This window comes from Punica granatum, chromosome 8 (genome assembly GCF_007655135.1).
Source record: "Punica granatum isolate Tunisia-2019 chromosome 8, ASM765513v2, whole genome shotgun sequence".
Taxonomy (NCBI): domain Eukaryota; kingdom Viridiplantae; phylum Streptophyta; class Magnoliopsida; order Myrtales; family Lythraceae; genus Punica; species Punica granatum.
In genome coordinates this window covers 20,956,604-20,981,553 of record NC_045134.1, presented here as the reverse complement: position 1 = coordinate 20,981,553, position 24,950 = coordinate 20,956,604, and the positions used below count along the sequence as shown (strand labels likewise).

Sequence of the window (24,950 nt, the reverse complement as noted above, 5' to 3'; positions counted from 1 at the left end):
TGTGAGTTTTATTGCGTATTTCTTTTCAATAATAGATGACTCTATAGTCGATCCCCCAGTTGGCTTGTGTGCTTCGTTAGGCAACTGTCCCGTGGTAAGGGATACCGCTTCAAGTATCTCTCTATATGTAACGAATGTCTTTTCAGACATCTCTCTGTCTGGAGAAACCTCTTCAGGCATCCTACCCCGTGTATATTATTCTTAATTTCAAAAAAACTTTATTATTCACCAAAAAGAAATATATACTATATATAAAAGCGTGGAGCTCAACCCGGTGTTTCTCAACTTTTACTTTCCATTAGTACCCTTGCACTTTAAACAAAATTCCCATAATACCCTTTCGGACACATTATTTGTGCTTACCCCTGAACCCGCCTTTTCTAAGCAGCGGTTTTCATGTCCCATTAACCGCCATTTGTCACGACGCTTCCATAATATGTATGCTCCTCTGAATGTAACCCTTGGACCCTTATTCTTCTCTCTTAAAACAGCCACTTCTCTTCTCCATTCTTTCTTTGTTTTTTCTTGGCTAAATCCTCTTCTCCATTCATCGGAAGCCCTTGATCGTCCTCTCCATTGAGGCTCTATCAGGACGCTTCATCGTCTAAACCCCAATCCCACTCTATCTTTCCATTGGCCATTACGAGCACCAGCTGCTCCATCCATTGATGATGCACTCTATTGCCAAATCTTGGACCCGTGAACTCTCACTAAGCATGAACGGTTATATGACCAATTAAGTTGATGTTTGAAGCCTTATTCTATAGCATGACATTGTCAAGAACGCACTCCTTTTAGTTACGTCTAATTATCTTTGCATGACCTGATTGTTTATCTGGCTAGGCGGGGGGGAAAAACAACGTGTTGCCTTTTTCTTCCACCATTTTAAGGACCCAGTCAAGTAAATAGTCCTCCAATTTTTCATTGCTTCATCCGCTCAGTTGATTTCAGGGATGAGATCAAGAAGGCTGGGATTTTGGTCAAATCAACTCTTGTATGGAAAAGTTCCGTTTTCTTCTTTTTGAGATAGATACATTCTTTGGGATATCACTACATGTTTTTGTCATTCGTCTGTCATTCATCAATCATTCGATTTGCGTAATGTGGAGAGTACACGAAGCGATCAATACTTCCCCTGTGCCTTTTAGTTCGGGAAGGGAATGCCTCAAATTAAGACTGTTAAAGCACGAGAATTCGACCTTCTTATGCATAAAAGAAGAGAAAGGATTGTTTGCTCATGCTTAAACAATAACTGATAAATCTATTGAATTTGCTCTCATCTTGAAGAAAGAGAGGTGGTTGCCAATAGGAGGGAGCACTTTATGGTGGGAATCATCCAATTCATGGTCAACTTAAATTGCCAATGTCACTGTCAAAGGTAGCAAGTTTTATGTCTTTTGAGTGGATCTGTACACTATTGTTCTAATGGTACGGAGATTTTCTGAAACAACGATAATAATTATTATTGTTAATGATGATCATAATTATTTAGAGTTCCACACAAACATTTATGACCTATGTTATCTGAATAAAAGGATTTTGTTAAGTCTAATAAAGATTATAGTAGTTATATATGTTCAAGGCACAAATATATATTCAGATATATATTTTATATATGATGTTGAAACACTAATAGAGGAGATAGTGTAACCAAATTGAAAATGACTTATACAGATTACTTAAAAGAAAAAAAAAAAAAAAAAAGGAGGACATACAATATACCATATATGTTGTAATCTGTTGTCCTTGGATAAATTCTCTTGAAATAAGGCTAACTTTGGAAATAGGGAAAAGTACCAAACCAGTTCGGAAAATTCTTTTGAATATGGCTTCCCACACCACCCCTCCCCTCCTTGGTCTCTTTATTTTGTATTAAGTTTTCATTTCATTTTCTGAAAATTTATTAAATTGCAATGATATAATACTAAAAAATATGTGGAGGCCTTATTCAAAAATATTTTGAAACGCAATTGTTATTTACAAATGAATAAATCTTATGACTTTAAAATGTTTTTACAAAGAAAAACTCCCAAATGTAAGACTATGTCCATCCCTAGTCTCTGATTTGAGTCTCTAAAGTAAGCTCCTTACTACAACATAATCACCGCATTATTTAGAGACGTACTCAATAAAAAGAGAGATTCACAACTCTAATTGTAATTTCTATTTTTTAGTGTGTAATTGGATCTCACAATTTGAATTTAAAAAAAAAAAGGTTGTAGTTGTCGCGTGGAGCCCATAACTGTCATGCAACAACCGCTCGTTGAGTCTCTCACAAAGAGAGATGTCTCTATGCAGAGAAACCGATTTCTTTGTAGAGAGACTCATCTCTCTGACGGAGATGTCACGTCAGCATTTTTTAAATGAGAGAGGCACCACCAAAAAAAAAAAAAGACGACACAATCTAATGGCCCATTTTAATACTTTATCTTTTAAATATCTTAAATGACCGTCTAGGATTTATGTTAAAATCAAATTTCTCACATGCAATGCATGTTATTTCTTACTAGTGATAGTAAAAGACTTACTTTCACATTGAATGATTGGTCACCTTCTACACATCACATATTATACTTTAATATATCAAAATTAAAACTTACAATTAAATGTTTTGGAATTAAAAAATAAGAAGATGAAATTATTAAATAATATTAGAAAATTAGAAAACTCCAAAATTGTATATATATTTGAGAAACTCAAAAGCTCGAGAAAATTTGATCTGACCGTCGAGCCCACCATCTCTGCTTTCATACACACACACACACCCCTACAAAAGTGCAATTTACACCGTACTATATTCACCAGCAACCTACCCAACGCAGACCAATCCTACTACAGACCTCGATCACGGCATCTAAAGTTACGGTACCATCAGTAACTCCAAGTGCTCTCGATGCTCCTCCTTTATCTGTGATGGATGCAATTATGCAAAGCTTCTCACACGAACTTCAGAACAGCCACGGCCATTATAGTCATGGCTCGGAAGTGGATCTCCTTCACACTCTTATCGATCCTTTCTATCATCTCCTTCTCCTTCAAGGCCCCGGCCTTCCCTGCATTCCTGCTCACGCACGTAACCGTGGAGCTCAGCTTGTTCACTGCCCAGGAGAGCCAGACGAGCCCAAACCCGAATCCAGTGCTCAGGAGCTTTGACGCACAGAAGGGTACCCTCCCATAGGCAACCTTACAGATCACTGAGAAGAGAACCGCGATCCCTGTACCAGCAATGCCTGCAGAGAACTGGTTCAGGAGCTCAGGGAGCTCGGGTTCTGCTTTCTTGAGCGAGAGGATGGTTGATTTCTCTTCCCTTCTCTTGTCCATCAGTAGGGACAGGAGGCTCTCGCATGTGTGGAACGAGTTTCTCTTGTACAAGTCCCGTTCTTTCCTGGCCTTTCTCCCACTCTTCTTCTGATGAGATGGCTTTGTCTTGACTTTTTCAGGGCTGATACATAATAATACACCATCAGGAGTGTATTCAAATGTACAAGCATACATAGATTCATGCATATATACATTTGTGTGTGTGTGTGTGTGTGTAAAGATGACGAATGTTTTTGAGATTTTTCTGATGTGTATCGGACATGTTACATTGTTTCTGCTAATCCGATCATTTGACGTTTTTGGGATTCTACGAGATCGTCAATTTCTTAGGTTTCAAAACATTTTCACGTTGACAAGATAATGAAATGAAATCGTGAGAAACTAAATACACCAGGAGTGTGATACCTCTTCAGAGGAACTGTCATAGCTTCAAGTTTCAAAGCTGACCTCGGAAAGACATCCTGAGTCTCATCGATATTCAGCCTGTCAGATTTCAATGAGAAGATCCTCAGAAGCAATGAAAAGAACATTTTCATAAGAGCGCTACCAATTTTGTTTCAAGAAACATTCAGCAATTCCTTTGCAGCACATATTTCATACCTATTGAAATGCGGGATAAGCAACATATGCTTTCTCCAGTTAGCTGAGCTCCTTGATAAGTAAAACTCTGCAACAACCGAGAGCAGGTCCTTCATCTCGGTCCTACTTCCAGTGAACTCCACGCGGCCATCAGGGTGAATGGTAATTTTGGATTCCCGAGCCAAGTCTCCAACGAAGTCTAGAAGAGGCTGCTGGGAGTATAGCTCACCATTGGGATAGATGAGAGGAGACGTGAGTTGCCGGGACAGAATTTCGTTTGTGATTGCTTGAAGATCCAAGTTTGCTAGCAGGGGCACATCTTCCAGTACTTTCTCTGGGTCGTTTGATCTGGACACATGGAAATGCAGCATTTCCTCGTGCCTTATTGGTTTTTCAGATATCGGAAAAGTGAAGAGCTCCGATGTCACACCGCCATCTAGAATCACAAGAAAGACATACCATCTTCAGATCAATTTTCTCTGCTTCACTAACTACTCATACTGGCAGATTCCTTTAACTCTTATATATTAACATTACAGGCATCGCTACTTAAACATCTTCAAGCGGCCTCCACATGGGAAAGACAGAAAGCACAGTAGAGTGAATTTTTTCAAAGAAACTCAAACGTAAGTATGATTTAGTGGTTCCTTACCTTGCATGTCAATAATCTTGGGACTTCTCACAGTGGAGTCAATCTTTGCGCACTGATTGGATTCCAGAAATCCGCTTATGGGTTCCCATCGCTCCTTAAATTGACTCTGGATCCGGCTGAGGTGAAGGAGCCCTCCTGCAATTTCTTGTCTCCCCCCATAATTTGCCGGAAGTGATTGACAATCCTGCAAAGTCCAAGATCCAGAACATGATCATGAGCCCAGAACTTCGCATGCTTTTAGTGCCATTTTGCTGATCTAACAATCCAGTATCATAATCACAAACAATCAAAAATCAAAAGCACACATCTCTTCTCCGAATAAGGCATACCGACAGCATCTGTTCTCCGAAGCTAATCGAAAAACTTGGAAGCAAAAAAGTAAAAAAAGGAATATAAAGAACAAAGGAGTGGAAGAACCCCACATTAAGTTGCAGTTTCTGTGAATACTACATGTAGTGAGTTCAATTATATCTGCCGGTTAGAAGAACGGGATGAAGCTATCACATGTGACCTGAATTAGAACAGGAGCATGACTTTGACACTAGGAGAACGGAAACCAACATGATTACTATATTATTGCCTTCAACAGTTGAAGCCATCATTAGCTTCTAGTTTCAATCTTCAACCGCTTCCCTCAAAACTTGAGTTTAAATCCTGGAAATGTTATCAATCAAACCAAAGACTGCTGCTCCAGTCCCCCACTATCTTCAACGTGCTCAACCAGGATTCAATTAAAAGATAAATCGGCTCATCCCCTACTCTTGTTTGAAACTATTAACTAAAGAGATTCATAAAGTCTAAACGTGATTCACGACATTTCATATTTATATCGAACAGACACAGAGACGTGATATTCCAGTTACCCCAACATCGTCAGAAAATGCAAAATTCAGTTGAATCAACCACAAATTAAGACAAACGGTAGATCATTAAACTCAGAAAAACACTCAACAGCAGTTGTTTAACAAACAAAGCCGAAAGTCAACGCCCATGCCGCACCCATAATCCCAATTCCCAACAGAACATCAAGAACTCCAAAACCCGATTCAGACACAAATTAAGACAACAACCCCGACTGATGATCAGAACCCAAATAAAAGACAGGGAGAGGAGCTCAGGGACTTGCCTTCAACACCCTGCTGAGGCCATGTTCTTGATTGAAGACGAGACCCGAAGGGCACCCATGACAGGGCACCAGGCAGAGCTCGGCCATTCCCGACCGATACCAGAAACAAAGATTCGGATGCCAAGTATCCTCTCGATCTTATATAAAGTTTCACTTTACACCACAAACTTACCCATCTCAATATCCCAGCAAAATTCAAGTAAAGGCTTTTCCTTTTTTCTTTTTTTCTTTTCCCGAGTTGTACCCAGAAAAAAACAGAGGGATTTTTTGCTGATTGTGCGGTGGGGATGAATTAGATCCACTTGTTTTGATCTTTTGAAATCTTCTGAGTTCAAGGGTTGAACTAGTGGCCCCTGAGGCTCTCGCAAGGCCTTTCGGAGGAATCCAGGTTGGAGCCTCCTGTGAGATAAAGACAAGGGGGGGTTGTCTCTGTCAGATGGCTTTTGGATTGTTCTGGAAGGACTGAAAATTGCCGGTCCTCTCATCTGCAAAATCTGCGGGGTATATGGATTCAAAATTAAAGTTATTTTAATTTTGATTTTGATTTTGATTTTGATCGTGGAAAAGGACAAATGAGATATAATTATAAATTTGACTTAGGAAACGTGTATTTTTGTTATGTAGTGTGTTGAGTTAAAGTTAAAGTTAAAATCAAATTTTTGAAAACAAACCGGCCTGCATATTTGCTATTAACCATTGATCTAGCCTAGTGGACCCAATTTGATAGCATAGTTCTGGCTCTGATGATGACATTATCACGGGTCCACGTTCCGAGCTCAACTTGACCCGAAGCTACCAGGATCGAGACCTGAACTCGATATCGAGTAAGTATGGCTGTCTTCGAGACCACCAAAATGGTTAATTGGGCGTTACTAACCAGCATTTTTTCGGAAGCCGTAATAATTGAAAATGCTTATGCATCATGATCCTTGGCATTAGGCTGGACGGATAGACATTATACTTTGGTGGGTTCCCTAACATTATCTCAACTCCCATTCCATATAACCTGGTGAGTTTCTTTGTTTTTTTTTTGGGTTAAAAAAGAGCACAATTAAAAGCGATGAGAATTCTATCTGAGATTTGACAACCGATTCTCTTGTTCACACGAAAAGACTGGTACGCTTAGAAAGTTACAAATAAAGTGTCTCACGTATTAACTTGGCGTGTCTAGATGGTTTCTTGTTGCAAAATAACAGATGTTGTTAAAAGAATATAATGGTGGGATCAACCGACCGAGTTTGTCGTTTAAGAATGCACGAGAAGGCTCAACCGGTAGGTTGGTCCAAACCAAGTCACGGTTCCAATAATTTTTACATATAGATCATCATTGATCTTATGACCTATCCATAGTATTTGCGTTAATTAATACAAAAGATCAATGCAGGCACTTTTGTCATGTGGTAAGCCTTGTCATGTGAATTTGCAATGAAGTAAAAAAGTCAGGAAATAACCAAGGGGTTTAATGCAGTGGTGGAAGATCCTGCACTGATAAATAATCATGGTTTTGAATTCAACTTCATTGACACACTTATTTACATAATACTAGTGCTCTATACAGTGCAACGTTTGTTTATATATCGTTATCATGTTATTTCAGTTAATCTCATTTAGAAAGATCAATTTTCATATTTAGAATCTATATCTTTATGTCATATGTCAAACTCTTAATTCTTTATTGCATTGCTTTACCTACAAGGAAGAAGATAGTTAAAGATGATTAAAATGAAGCAAGAATGCATTTAATGAGAGATTGTCAATGCTTATGTAACAGCTCCTCCTCACATGATAATACTACGTAGCAGCTCATCGCACGAATGGAAGACTCTCATTAGAGTAGTCCGAATTATTTAATAAATAGATACATATATAAAAAGATGTAGATTAGTTTAAGGTTCTTTTATATTAGGTTGTGTTAACTGAAGCTCCAGTAGCATCAACAACATATCGAGTAGAGAATAGCAACATCTTATGCTTGTTACTTCGAAAAATAGTTTGTTACTTATGCAACAAAGAGTTTAAATTTTTGTAAAGTACTTATTTACGTAAAACTATTTTTTCATACTTTTGAAAAATGGTCAATTACATAGAAAAGTACAATATTTGCACTTTTTCCTAAATATAGGACGACTTTTAGGAAAATAGTATAAAAATGCACGACATTTGCATTTTTTCTTAAATATAACACGACCTTTTAAGAGTAGCACAGAAATACACGGTCTTTATCTTTTTTCTATGCCACGATATTTGAAAAATAGCACGGAAAGGCACGACCTTCAAGTTTGGTTACGACCCTAGTATATCGTTAATTATTCGTCAAATATAATGATGATAACTAATGACACCTCGTAGCACAACATAGTTGGACGAGTGAGTCCCACATATTTTTATTTAATTAAAAAATAATTTTACAAATTAAAAAATTAGAAAGGAAGATTTTTTCTTTAAAAAAAAAGGAGCAGATTGTAAATTGCGAAGGATGCAATCGAGTCCCCCATCGCCGAAATGAAAATGCCCTCAATTTCAGAGCTCTTTCAATTCCAGCGATGGGTGCCCCAATCATGCCCCCCCCCCCCAATAGGGATCTCGCTGCGGCCAGCGACCTCAGTTGGGAGACGATAGCCACCGACGTAGCCACCACTGTTGACCCATCCCCCTTTCCTCTTATTAAGTTGAATCCTTTTTTCTTTTCTTTTAATTTCTTTTTAATATTTTAATGAAATAAAAACCAATGACTTCTACTCGTCCAATTATGTTGTGACACGTAATGTCGTTAACTCCACATTAGCCGTTATCGTTACAATCTAACGGAATAATTGGCATCGTACTAGATGCGCAATTAAACTTGAATGAGGTGCCTCTCTGTACTATTTTTTAAAGGTCATGTATATCTAGAAAAAAAATGCAAAAGTCTCTATGCTACTTTCCAAAGGTCGTGCTATATTTAGGAAAAAATGCAAAGGTCATGCCTTTTTATGCTATTTTTCAAAGGTCATGTTATATTTTAAAATGTGCAAAGGTCATACTTTTTAAGGTGATTAATCCTTTGAAAAGAATTATTACTCATAGAAAACTATTTTTTCATACTTATGCAAACTGAAACAAAATGGGCTAAGTTTAGATTGGTCTAAACCTCTTGCAACAAATCAAGACTAATCCCTAGAACTTTTGACAAGTACATTTCAATTTTGCCAGTTTAAATTTATATTGTAACATAAACTAATTACTGTAATTTTAATTAAAATAATTTTATTAATTTGATTATGTTAATATTATTAATAAAATATATAAATGATTCTCTTTTTTTGAGTTAAAGTACTTATTTATGTAGATAAAGTTACTTAATTTTGATTAAAGTAATTTTATTCATTTCATGTTATTGTCAATTTGAAAATCTCCGAACAATTTTACAATCATAAAATACTTAATATTTTTAAAGGTCTAATTATATAATAAAATATATTATTTTTCATGAATAATAATCCCACGCAATGCGCCAGTGGCATGGCTAGTAATAATATATTTCATTATTAAATGCAATTTTAAAAATAATTTTCAATAAAATAGAGTAATAGTTCGTGTGAAAATCAGAGTAATTTTAAATATTACAATTAGAGTAAATGCTGCAATTCAATAATAATTTAACAACTAATTGTCTCATGCATTGCACATGCTTATTTTAATTAGATATGTATATCTTACTGTATTTAGGCTTCAATAATGTTAATATAAGTTATATATATTATTAATTTTAATATTCGAACATGATCATCACTTATATATATAATGCAAATATTATTCTAATAAAATTGAAAATGTCCAATACAGCTTCATTCATAGATTTAGTTTTTTAGTATCATCTGCTTTTTTGGTAAATTTTTAAATTTTCATTATCTTTAATGATATATTTTTGGTTACTTTTGATTAAAAATATATATTTTTTGTTAGTATTTCAATGTCTTTAGTTTATTTTTATTTTTTATAATTTTAAAATAGTATGTCTTTTTATATTTTTTAAATGCATTAATTGAAGCGCATTTATTGCGTTTCAAGTTAATTTTACTATATGTATAGAATAGATAGATGTTAGAGTGAAACTCAATGCATACATTAGATTTTTTGTTTTCTTAACATCACGAGAAAAATATTGCGGAGGCAATACATTATTGATAACCATTTAAAATTGAGCTTGTACTAATTTTAGATTTGTTAAATATTTATACACAAATTATATAAATAGAAGTATGGATGAAGATAAGAGTTGATTCAGGAATGTAGTGAGACGTATTATAAGCGCTTTTTTCGTAATTAAGTAAAGCAAAGTCTCATGAGAATTTCCCAAACTAAGGTTTTAGTTGATTTTGGCGATTGTTAATGCAATTTTTCCTAATAGGTATATATGTGTGCTATAAGACTGCTTTTATTTATTTTATATTTTAAAATATTAATCAATCATTTATTTTACTTTCACTAATTTTAAATTAATATTGATCAAACACTTTAACTTAATTTAAAATCAATAATTTTATTTCAGTAATTTTATTTCAGTACTTTTCATCAGCAAAAATACTTCCAAAACAAGCTTAAGGAGGTTGTGCCCTATTTTTTTTCTCATATAAAAGTGACTACTAAAATTTCGTCTAGTTAAATTTTTGGCGTTTTTGTCATTTTCATTCTAAATTCAATTTTTTTAAATCATTTTTGTCTTCAAGCATTCACCTTTTTTTGCTGCTATGATCCAGACGTCAAGTTTTTGCGATTTTTAATCCGAATTTCACATTTGCATTCTTGTTTGAAGGGTTTATCCCATAATGTAATTCTACTGTATAAAATATTCTCGGTACCTCTACCCATTAACGTAAAAGAAATTTAGATGAAAAAAAACACATAAATAAACTTCATTATCTTCAGAAATAAATACTTATTCGATCCTTGACTAACCCATCCCGAGTCCAACCACACAATTTCCAAGTTAGGGTAGACCTCTACCGCGGTGGTCGTACAATACAAAGGATTTTTAAACTTGTAACGAAAATGCCAAATAGAATCTCTTTGAGGCCAATTTTTGGCCAGATCAGTCTTAGCATGTATTTGTTTCAATTTAAACTTAAGTGTTGAAAATTAATCGTTTGAGAGAATAAGTGTTTAATTGGCTAAGTCAAAATTGTTTAGTAAAGTTAAGTGAAAATTTGTAGTTTTCTAAAGTTATATTTATCTTCTAGCCCAATATTTACCTTTTACATACTTTGACCCCATATAATTTTTATTCAATTACTGAAAATAAAAAACGAAAATTTTAAAAACACAAAATAATAACATCGGACAGGGATGGGGCAGTGGTGACTCCGATCCCGGCTACCACCGCCCTAAGTGAGGTCACCGACTGCACCAGAAGTCGTCGACAACCTCACCTAACTGATGGTGGCCAAGATTTGAGCCACCACCCCTCGATAATTGAGGATCGAGCCCTCACTTTCTCTTCAAAATTGAGGAGAGAAAGGGGACAGATTAGAGCAATGGGCACTACAACGCCAACCCCCACCGCTACTACGAGATCGCTGGTAACTTCCGATGTCGTCAACTGTCTCATTTGTGGCAGTGGGGGTTGGCGTCGGAGCCCCCACCGCTCTAATTTCTTGTCCTTCTCTAGAGAGGGAGATTTCCGGCGGTGGTGGCCCTGATTCTAGCCACCATCGCTAGACGAGGTCCTAGGCGACCTCACCATCGCTCCTTCCCCCGACCCCCCCCCCCCCCCCCCCCCCCCCCCCCCCTCTTGTTTCTTTCTCTAACCTTCTCTTAGAAAATAAAAAGGACCAAATTGATATTATGAAAAACTTTAGGGGCATCGTTGCAAATATTAGAAAAATGCCCTAGCTGAGCAATTCAGTCATTCAGGTGCTTAATCATTAAGTAGGTCCCCATTTACTTAATCATTAAGTTCTTTTTTAACTTATGTCTACTAAATTAGGTCATTTTTTTAGTGTTTATCAAATAAGCCGAATAAAATTAAGTGCTGAAAATAATTTCAGTTTTTAATTTATGTTATCAAACACATGCTTATACTACCAGGTCAGCATGGCTTCATGCTGGACTTTGCTCTACTTAAGACTTATGAGGATGTAAGTGACCATCTAACAAAGTTTAGGGGTAAACATGTCATCTTTTTTAATCTTCTGTACATTTGACTAAATAAAGTAGAGTTCCAACATGAAATTCTTTAGGAGAGTAGATATTATTCTTTACTCTCGTAAGTATTTTTGTTTTCTTCTTCAATTTTTTATTAAAAGATGGGGATTAGGTGATGGAGTTCTAACAACTGAATATTTCAAATGAAAAGTAAGTATCTATCTATCTATCTATCCAGAAATTTTTAGGTATTTGCCATGTAGCCAGACAAACTCCCTTTGAATGACAAATGGATTCCACTACAACATAGAAGGGGAGAAAGAGAATGGAGTGCAATATGTTATGGCTTAAAGTTTTATTTTTTCCTAATTATCACTTTTTGATATGAGATTATCACAAAATATATTTCTTGCAATAACTAAATGTAATATGCGATAATAAAGTGTAAATTGGGTATTATCTCTTCTTGAAGTGGACTTATTACAAAATCATAATTGATAAAAACCACATAACAAAATGTAATAACTTAATTCAAGTTGGCCTTATTATTTCTTGTTGAACTACGTTTATCAAAAAAATTGATTTTCGCTATAACTATAGTACAACATGCAATAACTTAGATCATTTTAGGATGTTATCACTTGTTTTACGGGGTTTATTTCAAAATCAGAATTTTCTCATAACCCCAGTACATGACGTGATAAGTTAGTTCAAATGGACCTGAGAGCATCCGCAACAATGAAGCCCAATTCAAGGGATAATTGCCAAGTTAGAGGGCCCTGCATGGTACCACCTCACCCGCATTGTCCCAAAGGGAAAATTGTCCCTCTCTTCCACAATAGGAATACCTATTCCGGGAGCCCATTTGTGGGCCCACATTTTTTTAAATAAATTTATTTGTATATTTATTAAATAATTTTTAATTATGTAATTTAATTTCGGATTAAAAATATTTTTAAAATTGTTCAAAAATTAACATTTTTAGGTCTTAAAAAAATTAAGAAACTGTAACAAATTCAGTTTGAATTAAAAATATTATACTAATTGATTAACAACAACATTATACACATGTGGATCCATCTTGAAATTGAGAGGAGAAACAAGAAGGAAGTTTATGTGTGAAGGATGTTAGGTTGGTATTTGGATGAAAGTTGATTTTTTTTTAATATTTTAAGAAAAAAATTTACTTTTACAATTCAAAAAATTGCACAGATTTTTTTTTTAAAGCCAAAGAGCCGTTGAAGGGCTCTTGGACGTTTAAAATAAAAGGCAAAAATCCGTTTGCCCGTTAAAAAAAAAAGGGTGAATGGGGTGGCAAGCGCGATGGGCCACGGCTGCCACCTGGCACTCTCCTATTGGAGAGCAAAGTGTCTCTCAGCCCGGTGTATCCCTCACAATAGGAAGACGAGGTGTGTTTGATTTTAGAGTTGAGTTGAGTTGAGTTTTGATTTTAATTGAGTTGTAATGATTATTTTGTTAAATTATGAGAAAAAGTATGAAAAAGTAATGAATAGTTGAGAGAATTTAGTATTAAAAAATAAATTGAGTATAATAGAAGTGTATGTGGATTTATATATAGGCTCCACATTTTTTACTTTAAAGAGTTGATTTTTATTATGTAGAGAGTATAGTTAAAGTTAGAGTTAAAATTTTAAAATTCGATTTCGAAACCAGACGGAGTAGAAATCTGGGTTGGCCTAGTTGCCATGTCAGCAGCAATTGGACCGATTTTTTTCCCTCTTGCGGATGCTCTAAGAGAAATTGAAAATTCAATTTTTATTAAAAAACGGAGATTAGGTGGTGGAGTTCTAACAATTTAATATTTCAAATGAAAAGTAGGTAATATAATCTAATGGTACTTGTTTTTTTAATTCTTTTAAAATTAGTTTTTTGTATAATTTTTTCCAAATAAGTTAAATTTTTTTCTACAACGGTACTCTTAGCTAACAAAAAGAATTTCACTTTTAATAGTAAATTTATTAATTTTAAAATTTTAGAAATCCAACCGCGTAAACGATACGCTCATGAGATATTGAAAATTAATTTAATAGTCAATTTCTTTTGTTACCATGTATAGTTTATCCAATAGAAAATTTGAAATGATAATTCCTACAACATTTTCGAGAAAAGGTCATCGCCTAATGTATTAGATGCTCTATAAACTTTTTTTCCCCCCATTGGAGACTATAAACTTTGTTAACTGTTATTTTACGCTTAATTTATTGACTGTTACTTTAGACTTAATTAGTGATGTATAAATTGAAAGTCACATATCATAGACTAATTACTTTTTGTTATCATAGACGATATTGATTTCCGCTATGAAGTGAGGGAAATTTCACTAGTAGTTCTGAAGGGGCCGCTACGCCATTGTAAACGAAATATAAGTGGAGTTTGAGGACCAAATGTTAATACTTTCAAACTCGAGAGCAATCTCTGAAAAATTAAAATAGTCTCCTTCTTCACTCTCTCTCTCTCTCTCTCTCTCTCTACTTGGAGCTCAGAGCAGTCGCAGTCTTGCAGCTCTCCCCTTCGCTGCAATTCTCTCCTCCGGCGGGCACCAATGGTGAATCCTCTCTCTCTCTCTCTCTCTCTACCCCCATCACCTTTCCTTTCGTTGCTTAGTCTTGCGATGTATCGTGATTCTCTCTCTCTCTCTCTCTCTCTCTCTCTCTCTATCAATATGCCTCGTGTTCGATATTTGCCCTAATTGCGCAGTGGAGGGTTGATATTCTTCGAGTAGGTCAACAAGTTCGTTGATTCCGTGGGTATTAATGGATTCTTGCAGTTGTTCTTCTCGTACTTCAAGGATTTGGTGGGCAGAGAAGTGACGGTGGAGCTGAAGAATGACTTGGCCATCAGAGGGACGCTCCACTCCGTCGACCAGTACCTCAACATCAAGCTGGAGAATACCAGGGTTGTCGACCAAGACAAGTATCCTCACATGGTACGTTCATTTCATGTTCTGTTGTTGAATCGTTTAGGTTTGGATCTGCTGTTAGTTGTTTCCGAGTCAAGTATGTTCTAAAGGTATGGTCTTTGACTTTGAGTCCTGGGCTTTAGAAGTTAGCGTGAATTGACTGAGTTTATGCTCATTTGAGGTGCCAGAATTATCTCGTGCTTGCTGTCTTGCGAGTTTTATGGTATTGGATATTGAAGTTCCAGTCCTGGATGCTGAACTGATATCTACATCTGTTGATGTAGTCTCATATTTTGGTCTGGTTGTTCCCTGAAGAAATTTGTCAGGTTACATCATTAGCTGTATGGGTTTTCCATTGATACTGGGAATTTGGCTGTTCACTAACTTAGAAGAAGAGCTTGTCCACTGTGCTGAATTGTACGTAGCTGCTAGTGTTTTAACTGAACTTATCTCAATCTCAGTGTCAAAGAAAAGAAATGGTGGTAGTACAGGTTTTACGTAGGTGGACGGAGCAAAAAATAGTTGCTGCTTGTAAGCCACTTAGTGGTCTAAATGGATTTCTGATTGCTTTGCCCAATATTTAGCCATAGTGGTCTGGCGATAACTTGTTATAGCTGCATTCTGTTCCTAGAGGTTTAAGCATATTGGGCACAGGAAATAAGAAATTTGTTCCTTGAACCAAACAATTTCTTAAAGTTTATCATATTTTGGCACTCTTGGTAATGAAGGGCAAGGCTCTGCTTGAATAGGATTGGATGCTCAAATCACAGAATATGTTCACAATTTGAGAGTTCTGCTTCAAAGTTGTGGAATTCCCACTAATATTATCTTTCATATGCTTTAATTTCTTATCCTCTTCCCATGACATAAAACTTCAAATTGTTTCTAAGGTTGAGATAGTGAAAAGCCTAGAAGAGCCCTCGCATGACCTTTTGCTTCAAGCTACTCCCCTCTCTTATTCAATGACCTAACCACCCAGCGACACTGTAGAGTGAGCTTAACTTCAGATATCCCTTCGATGAAGAGCTGCTGAAGCTCTTGATGGTATTGACCCCATATATACATCTAATAGATCAAAGTCTTCATCGTCTAAAGTACTAAAAGAGATGCTATGACTGAAGAATGAAAGGATTCTGACATGTTTTACTTACTGGAGTGTGCTAAAGGAATAGAATGATATCACCTCTAACATCAATCATGCAATATATAGAAAAATGACTCGGCATCACACTGACTGCTAGTTCTGGCTTCTCCCAGGAATTTCCTGAATTGGGGATTGATTTCTGCATTCAATCCATTTGACAAGTTGAAGTTGGATACTTGTCTCTTGCTTAGGAATTCATAACAGATCTAGGAAAAAGTCCTCACGTGCACAATATTACCCATGTAACTGCTTGCCTAAATTGATATTCTTCTAGATGAATTGCCATTCTATCCTCTCTTGGTTCATCAAGTGTGCTAAAGTCAAGAAAAATAGCTATGAACAAGTCCATGGTTGCTTTGGGAAGCATGTAATAACCCTTTGAAGTCTCCCTCCGGACTTTCTCTGTTGGATTGTTACTATCCTGTCGTCCTGTTGTTTACTTAATGAATTTCATCATATAATGATGTTCTATTAACTTAACTTGTTTCATGGTTTTTGTAGCTTTCGGTGAGGAACTGTTTCATCCGAGGGTCCGTGGTTAGGTACGTACAGTTACCTCCCGATGGAGTGGACATTGAATTGCTCCACGATGCCACAAGAAGAGAAGCTAGAGGTGGTTGAATTTTGATATAGTCTGACAGAATCAGTCCTCCCTGTATGAACCATGGATCCTATCTACATTTTGTGATGCTTCCTACTAGAAAGCCTAATGCAAATCCCTGATTTTCTGGAAATTTCTAAACTCTTCCCAAAAAGGAAAAAAAAAGGATTTTATTTTTAGGGAACAACTATTGATTAAGATGTTAGTTTCTTCTAGTTTATTGCAATTTCTTGGCAATCATTTCGGGTGATCATTTGTTTTGAATGAATCCTCTGAGACAAATCGCATTCAGAAGTCCGAACTGGTTCGGACCGTTTCCGGGCAATACCATGCGGTAATTGGCTATGTTTGGCACGGCATAGTTGGCACACAATGTTGTGGAACTGATTGGCTATGTTTGGCACGGCACAGTTGGTGCCCAAGTATCCCCCTTAGATTTGATTTTTGGCAACAATACATGTCTCTACGATTAAATTATCTGCAATCTAGCCAAAGAGTAAACTTCAATTTTACGCCCCCTCTTTTTCCATCAACCGTTGCCCTTATTAACAGTGAGGAGTTTCGAATTCAGAACAATTATATTACAGGCATATGATTCCCATGTGATATACATGAAAATATTATTATTGTTCAGTTCCCCTTTCCCGACATTGATAGAGCAAAATCCTGCATTCTCGGTATAGTTTTCCTTGAAGACGTTAATCGTAGCTATAAGACCCTTCAAGACATATAAACCCACATGCAAATGCGAAGACCTCGAAAGCCGGAGATCTGAGTTAGGTTTTCACTAAAGGCACTGAAGGAACCAGTCCAACATGTCCGCGTGCGCTTCTTCTGCATTCTTCACAGCCTTCTCATCACCCTCATCGTACCTCACCGTCCATCCATGAGAAACGCCAGGGAATAATTTGACAAAACAATTCAGCTGCTGATGCCCACATCACTTAGTCAGTACGAATAGGATACATATCAGTTGATACACGGGCTAAAGATCTCATACATTTTCGGGTAAAGTGCAGAGGATGAAGAGTTCCAGTGATATCTTTTTACCTCGGGTTTGGACAATAAAACCTCCCTGAACTGCTTGATGAGCTCGGGTGGGGTCATGTGGTCGAACTCTGCTCCCAAGATTGCAATGGGGGCTTTCACTTCTGAAAGGTAGATTGGAATGGTGAATGTTAGACAAGACTCTTCAGTGGAGCTTTCCTAGAAAGAGAAGTTCAAAAGCTGGAGAAAATCAATGTGACACGAACTTAGAAAAATGAAGCTTTTCGGTGAAACAGCAACAAATTAAAACGAGTTTTCCATTTCTCAGGCCGAATATATCCATTTTTGTGCTTCGAGTCCTCTATGGGAGAATGGGAAGCTGCTTTCATTTTACAAGTGATGAAAGAAAATCAGTACTCTAAATACATTTTCTACATACAAGAAACAGGAAGAGGAAAATGGAAAAGCTTTTCTCAACTCGAAAAATCTCGACTTTGACAATTCTCAACTTCACTACGAAGACAAGTTTTAGAGAAACCTGAAGTTGGAAACAAATCTTGTAACTGATCATGAGCACAAGCTGGCGAAGTGAAATGAACCTTTAATATCGTCAACGGTGACAAGTGATGGATGCAAGAGCACGGCAGATTGAATAAAGTCGGACTTGGCTAATTCCACAACCACCTTAGCTGAAATAGCAAATAAGAAACAGAGTTTCAGTGACGGAATAATAGACTTTGTGATTAGTATCTAACACGATCCTGAACAGTCCAGGAGTTGTAAAGGTTAAGAGGAAATCAAACCTCCCCAGCAAAATCCTGCTGCTCCGAGCGCTGTTATTCCTTTACTCTTGAGAGCAGCAATTACAGGCTTCGCCTCTTCGAACCCTTTATCCTGAAACAGTTTAGGGGTCATCTATTCATTAGCGATGATACACTTAAACAAGGGAGACATGCGAACAACTCTCATAGAAAAGCAAGCGTAACACAGGTATTTCGTCTAATTTGGTTTTACATCAAAGCGATACAACTAGGAATGAATAGTACTATAGTACCGTTCCATGATATCTTATCCACACTGGAAGAGGTCTCTCGGAGTTTTCAGGTACATAAGGGTCTCCATGAAAAAAATCCGGAACCACGACATGGAACCCTGCAGCTGCAACTTTGTCGGCGAGCTTCCTGTTACATAGCAGAGAAGAAAACTACAGCTTTAAGTTAAAGGATAGGTGATGTTATTATTGCATCTCGACATCCATGTTGCCTCAAACAGAATCAAATGGAGGCTTGGAAGGGACTTTAGAGGATGCTGAATGAAGGTTGATTCATTAAATAATGGCGAAGAATCCTGTCTAGCAAATTGATGATTTGAAGAAATAAGAGCATGAAATTGGCAGTTGTAGGAGCTGCAGAATTTGAAATTCCAGAAAAAAGCAGTACCTCAGCAACGGGGCTTCGTATCCTGCGAACACAGCAACCATGGTCAGAAAAACGAACAGAATGGCTTCAGATACTCAAAACTGAAAAACTCGCTACGCAATTACATAAAGAGCAGAAGCATTCCAGACAGAGTTGAGCTCTGTTCAAACTGCGACACACTGGTGAAGCAACTAACCGAGTTATCAAGAACATCGGATCACTCAGTCAATTTATTCTCTAGCATTTCATCACTCAATCGATTTGTCCTTCCCAGGATGGTTTCGAACATGTCAGAGACAAGAGCCATCAGACACAGCAAGACAAATGATGGAAGAACAAGACATAAAACCATGACTTCCCTCCAAAAATGGCAAAAACTAATGAGAAAATTACAAATTGTTCAAAAAAGGGCATAAATAATTCCAAAATATAACACCTCTTATATTGGGCAAATCAAGGTCCCCTAAATTGATCGAATCCATCGACCTCAACCGGAATTATCAAGAAAAAGGGAAATTGATTAACGAATGGATGGATGGATGAATCTAGTTCTGGGTACCATAGATATCGGAGATGAGGAGGACGGCAAGCTTGGAGTCCGGGGGGCCGCAGACGTAGGCCTTGAGGCCTCCGATTTCGGTGACGGAGCCGCCGCCGCTGCTCGGACTCAGTGTTGGCGGGTTCTCACAGCACTGCGACCCCGACATTCTCACCAGCTAAATTCCCACAAACAACCAAAAGGCAGAGGAAGAAGAGTGGAAAAGAGCTTTTATTTCCAGAAAAAAGAAAAAAGAAAGTCCAACGCGATCGGCCGCCTTATATGACAACGAGTCACGATCATTTCTTTAATACTTCGTTTTAGTACTTTATACAATTTATCACAATTAATAAAATTATTTGATCTGAAAAATTAAATATTTGAATAAAAGTACCAAAATGAGTCAACCTAACCCTTAGAATTTTCCATGATTATGGCATATAAAGGCTACTTAACTAATCGTAAATATAATGAAATTCCATATTAAATAAATAAGCAGAATTGAAGCTGAACTTCTTGTTTAACTGCTCAGTCTGTTCCACGCTGCGGAGTTTATCAGTGGGAAGTTATTGAGTGACATCGCCACGTAACGTGAGAAAGTACCAATCAAAATGCATGAAACTAGAAATTTGGTGTTAATCACCTGGATAATTACCATAATTATTATTCATTAATGAATTCTCATTAGTTTTTCCTTCTCACGTTATTTAAGATAGTATTATCTAAAATTTTCTCGTTTATTAATAGTGCGGATGTTTGGAGAAGTACTTCTTTGGAAATGATAAATCAATGGCTAATTAAGCGGGAGTTAGTCTCCTACCGAAAAAAATAGGGAGTAGTCTCAGTCAATATTTGAAAGATTTGTTTGAAACTAATTGCTGTAAAGGCTTCTAAACTCCCTCATTTTAGAATAATAAAAGAAAAATTAATATTATTCAACAATAAGTACGACGTATTATATTAATATTTGATCATCCTGGCCTATTGAGAAAATTATTATTCACCTTGTTTAGTAAATCATTTTTAATTTGAACAATTGATTTTATAATAAAATATTATGTGTTAGATAATAGCCTCTTATTATTTTTAACAAGATGAGTTTTCTATGATGGCTTTGGACCACAAAAAAAAAAAGAAGGAAAAATGTATCTGAGGTGATGGCTTATTAAGTTCGCAATATAGAAGCTCCCTGAATAAGATGCCCACAAGGGGCCACGGTTAGACCATCCCAACCAAATTTTGGGGATCCTAGTTCGGGGTAAGGGGGCTGCCGCCATCCAAGAGTACCAGGACAGCTGTGACAATTCGAATTCGGGACCTGATATTTAAGATGATATCTTCCGATAGTTCGTCATATGTTCATTTTGATAGGAACTAAAATGATAGACTTGTGAAGATCAACTTTGAAGGAGATACTGTCTTGCACGTAATGTATTTGGCAATAATAATAATGATAATGATAATTGATGATGACGACGACAACGATGATGATAATAATAATAAATAAATAAATAATGAACCTTTCCTCTTTTTATGTATTTTTTTGGTAATGACCTTTCATTGAAATTTCGAAACCCAATGGGCATTCTTTGAAGAAAATTTTTCGCATCAAGGATACCCTTGGTTGAGAAAATATTACATGGTTATGACTCATCTACCCCGGTATATATAGCTTCAAATTAAGTTCAATATATTACTCTGGGAAGCTTATAAAACTTGTGTATTTTAATTTTATTTAACACTGGTATTCTTCCTTATGTGTAAGATGGTTCATTTTGTTATTATATCGATTATTGTAATATTTATTTGCATTCTTTCGAGAACAAATTTGTTTGTTAAAACATAAAAAAAATTTCTAACCGAAAAAATTCATAATAAAAAAATTCATTAACTAACATCAAGTTTCAAACAATGAATATAATTCAATTCAATTCCACGTAACTGTTTTATGGGTTAATTGTAACGGTGGTTCAAAAAATTTTATGAATATTTCAGGTTGGTCCAAGATTATTTTTTGATAACTTGTTGGTATAAAAAATTTTAAAATCGTTTCAATATAATGCATTCTGTCAATTGTCATCGACTCCGTTAACATTTTGCTGATGTGGCACGTCCTATGTGTAACTTTTGTTAAATGGAACCAATCATATATAGAAAGAAATAATAAAAATACATAATTTTTTTAAAAAATTAAAAAAATATAGAAAGAAATAAAAAAGTTTTTTAATAAAAATATAGAAAGAAATAAAAAAATTATTTTTAAAAGTTTTTTAAAATAATTTAAAAAAATTATTTTTAAAGTTTTTTAAAATATTTTAAAAAAATTTAAAAAAAATTAAAAATTAAAAATAATAAAAATTATTTTAAAATTTAAAATTAAAATTAAAAGTTTAAAATTTTTAAAATTTTTAAAATAATTTTCTAATTTTTTTATATTTTTTATTATTTTTCGTATTTTTATTGGACATTTTTAGATTTTATATCCTGTTAAATGACGTGACGCACTATAATTGGTTCCACATAAAAAAAAGTGATACATAGAACGCGCCACATCAGCAAAATGTTTACGGCGTTAGGGGCAATTGACTGAATCCACTATATTGAAACAGTTTTGAAATTTTTTGTACCAACAAATTACCAAAAAAATATATTGAACCAACTTGAAACATTCAAGAAACTTTTTAGACCACCGATATAATTCACTTTTGTTTTATTTAATATTAGGTGACAACCCTCGGGTTACAATGAGAATTTGGCGCGAATATGAGTTTGACTTATATTCTCAAAAGTTACAGGAATCAAAATAAGATTAGAAGTGCAAACATAATTTATCGTTTTAACACATAATATGATTATGGCAGATTTCATTTAATTTTATAAAATATATCAATTTGAAGTATACATTATAGTATATAAACTAATATTATATATATACAGATAATAAAAGATAATTGTATCTAATATATATAAACAAAAAAAAAATCTACTTAACCAACATGAGTTGGTTTAAACAGTTCGGTGTTTGTTCCCTTCAAGCAAAATCTCAAGTCCGAGTCTTGTGAATGGAGAAAATCCATGTTGTAAGAGCTTTACTCCTTAGTAAGTCAACCCGGTTCAAACTGAATTAGTCATGCGCCCGTTGGGCTTTCGAATACCATGATGAATCGAAAAAAAATCTTATTCATTTTATAAAGGGAAAATTACAAAAAAAAATCCAAGTTTTGTAAAATGTCTCAGTTTTGTCCAAAATTTTGTTTTGTAACAAAAAAAACCATAAATTTTCTAAAATGTCTCAAAAATAACATCCGTTATAACTTCCGTCAATTTTTGCATACGTGTGACCTACGTGGACTGTTAAAGGGACCCACTAGCCTACGTGTGACCTACGTGGACTGTTAAAGGGACCCACCATCAGCAGCAAAAATTGACGGAAGTTATAACGGAAGTCATTTTTGAGACGTTTTAGAAAACTTATGGTTTTTTTGTTACAAAACAAAATTTAGGACAAAATTGAGACATTTTACAAAACTTGGATTTTTTTTATAATTTACCCTTTTATAAATAATTCAACATTCAAGATAACAAATCAACTTTCATCTAATAGTACGTATAAAAGGAATAGTTTTCATACAACTAAATGTTAAACATATACATTAGACATATATAAATGCATTTATACATAGTTGGATATTCGTATATGCATATTAAGAGAAAGGACCGAGTTGAATTGGGACTCGGAAGAGCATTAAGGGGCAGAGAAAATCTTAAATAATCCTACCTCATATTGAGGAAGAACCAATAAGATTTTTTAACGAATAATAATTATGATAATTATTCGAGGGATTAGCACCAATTCTCTTATTATATGCAATTTAATCTGTACTTTCTCACGTCACATGTCGATGTAGGATCACTCTAAAACTTCTCATGGAGCTTTTGATATCTCCATATGTCATTAACAATCATCAAGTAAATTTTTCTAAATCGTAACTTCCTATGGTTCTAAAAAAACCAAAATGATTAAATCGTAACAAAAAAACTAACGAGATGTGACGTGATGATTGTGACGAGATGTCATTAACATATCTCGATGTGTCACTAACGAGATGTGACGTTAACCATAGGAACCCTAGCCTTTTAATCATTTTGGTTTTAAATCGTTTTTCTTTTATCATTCTTATCCTCAACTTTTAATTTTTTTCATTTTAGTTCTTGAAAGAAAATCGAAAGGAAAGGAGGGGTCGAGGCTTCCAATCGACCCCTCCACCAAGGTTGCCGGTATCCTTTGTGGGTACTGGTGACCTCGATGAAGGGGTTGAGGTCACGGATTGGCGGCCACAGCCCCCGAATCGACCGGGGCTCCGAGTCGGAGTTCCCGATCGATTATTGGGCTAGGGTCGCCGATCCCTCCATCGAGGTCGCTAGTGTCCTCCGGTGAGTACCGACGACTATGGTAGAGGGTTAAGGTCGCCGATTAGTGGCCCTAACTCGCGAATCGATCTAGAACTCCAACTCGAAGTCCCTGGTCAACTAGGGGGTCGGGGCCGCCAATTGACGACCTTGACCCCTCCAACGAGGTCGCCAGCGTCCTTTGTGGGTACTGTGACCTCGGTGGAATGGTCGGGGTTGCCGATTGGCGGCCCCATCCCACTAATCGACCAGGGACTCCGAGTTGGAGTTCCTGATCGATTCGCCTATTGGCAGTCCTGACCCTTCCTTCTCTTTCGATTTTCTTGTGAGAACTAAAATGAAAAAAAAAATGAAAAGTTGAGGACATGAATAATAAAAAGAAAAAATATTTAGAATCAAAATAATTAAAAGGCTAAAGATTAAGGACTAAAAATGAAAAAAAATCTAACGTCGTAACATCCTATGCCTAACGGACAATGTTATCAAAACCGGACCGGATGATGAACCGGAAGGGATATGGGTTTATGGATCCAATAGGGAGTTCGATGGGTCGGACCACACGTTTAATTAAAATAAAATAAATATTCATATTATTAAAATATATATATATGATAATTAAGATAGAAATATGATGATTTCAAAGAAATATAAGAATAATGTGAGAAAATATCTATATTTAATATTTCTTACACCAAAATAAATATTAGATTTTAATAAGTACTTAAAAGTAGAGTTTAAAAAATAAGAAAGTAGTGGTGGCTTGATTGGTAGTATGCTAGCATAGGGTGTAAGAGGTCATGAGTTCAAATCCTTACATAACCAAGTAATTTTTACACTAAATAAAACATCGCAGGGATTTTTGTCCTTAACATAAACACAAGATGCAATTTGTCCCAATTCCAAACCATAAAAAGGGTTTTTGTACTTTTTCCAAAAAAATACGAGGTGCTACCACTAGTAGATCCCACATTAATATATATATATATATATATGTATATATTACATATATTTAATTCAAAAAATATAAAAGCAATTTTTACACTAAATAAAACATCGCAGGGGTTTTTGTCCTTAACAAAAACACAATGTGCAATTTGTCTCAACCCCAAACCACAAGAGGGGTTTTTGTAT

The 24,950-nt window shown here is 35.6% G+C and overlaps 3 protein-coding genes across 4 annotated transcripts; 1 reads left to right on the top strand and 2 right to left on the bottom strand.

Moving 5' to 3' along the window:
* Nucleotides 1-2,625: 2,625 nt before the first annotated feature.
* LOC116188584 lies at nucleotides 2,626-6,015 on the bottom strand. Its single transcript, XM_031518031.1, has 5 exons — nucleotides 5,679-6,015; nucleotides 4,553-4,736; nucleotides 3,922-4,336; nucleotides 3,727-3,804; nucleotides 2,626-3,442 (listed from the first exon to the last, which is right to left on the bottom strand). Exons 1-5 carry the CDS (start codon nucleotides 5,763-5,765, stop codon nucleotides 2,938-2,940), a joined length of 1,269 nt encoding a protein of 422 aa, XP_031373891.1. The 5' UTR covers nucleotides 5,766-6,015; the 3' UTR covers nucleotides 2,626-2,937.
* An 8,195-nt stretch (nucleotides 6,016-14,210) lies between these two features.
* On the top strand, nucleotides 14,211-16,706 carry LOC116188341 (sm-like protein LSM2). The gene is made up of 3 exons (XM_031517627.1): nucleotides 14,211-14,367; nucleotides 14,590-14,748; nucleotides 16,367-16,706. Exons 1-3 carry the CDS (start codon nucleotides 14,365-14,367, stop codon nucleotides 16,484-16,486), a joined length of 282 nt encoding a protein of 93 aa, XP_031373487.1. The 5' UTR covers nucleotides 14,211-14,364; the 3' UTR covers nucleotides 16,487-16,706.
* A 281-nt stretch (nucleotides 16,707-16,987) lies between these two features.
* On the bottom strand, nucleotides 16,988-19,660 carry LOC116188340 (endo-1,3;1,4-beta-D-glucanase-like). 2 transcript variants are annotated; one of them, XM_031517624.1, is made up of 7 exons: nucleotides 19,431-19,660; nucleotides 18,893-18,914; nucleotides 18,508-18,634; nucleotides 18,257-18,347; nucleotides 18,053-18,142; nucleotides 17,517-17,617; nucleotides 16,988-17,394 (listed from the first exon to the last, which is right to left on the bottom strand). In XM_031517624.1, exons 1-7 carry the CDS (start codon nucleotides 19,576-19,578, stop codon nucleotides 17,254-17,256), a joined length of 720 nt encoding a protein of 239 aa, XP_031373484.1. In that variant the 5' UTR covers nucleotides 19,579-19,660; the 3' UTR covers nucleotides 16,988-17,253. The 2 variants fall into 2 exon arrangements, with proteins under 2 accessions (XP_031373484.1, XP_031373485.1); XM_031517625.1 differs by having other exon boundaries at nucleotides 16,988-17,391; nucleotides 19,431-19,659.
* Nucleotides 19,661-24,950: the final 5,290 nt, after the last annotated feature.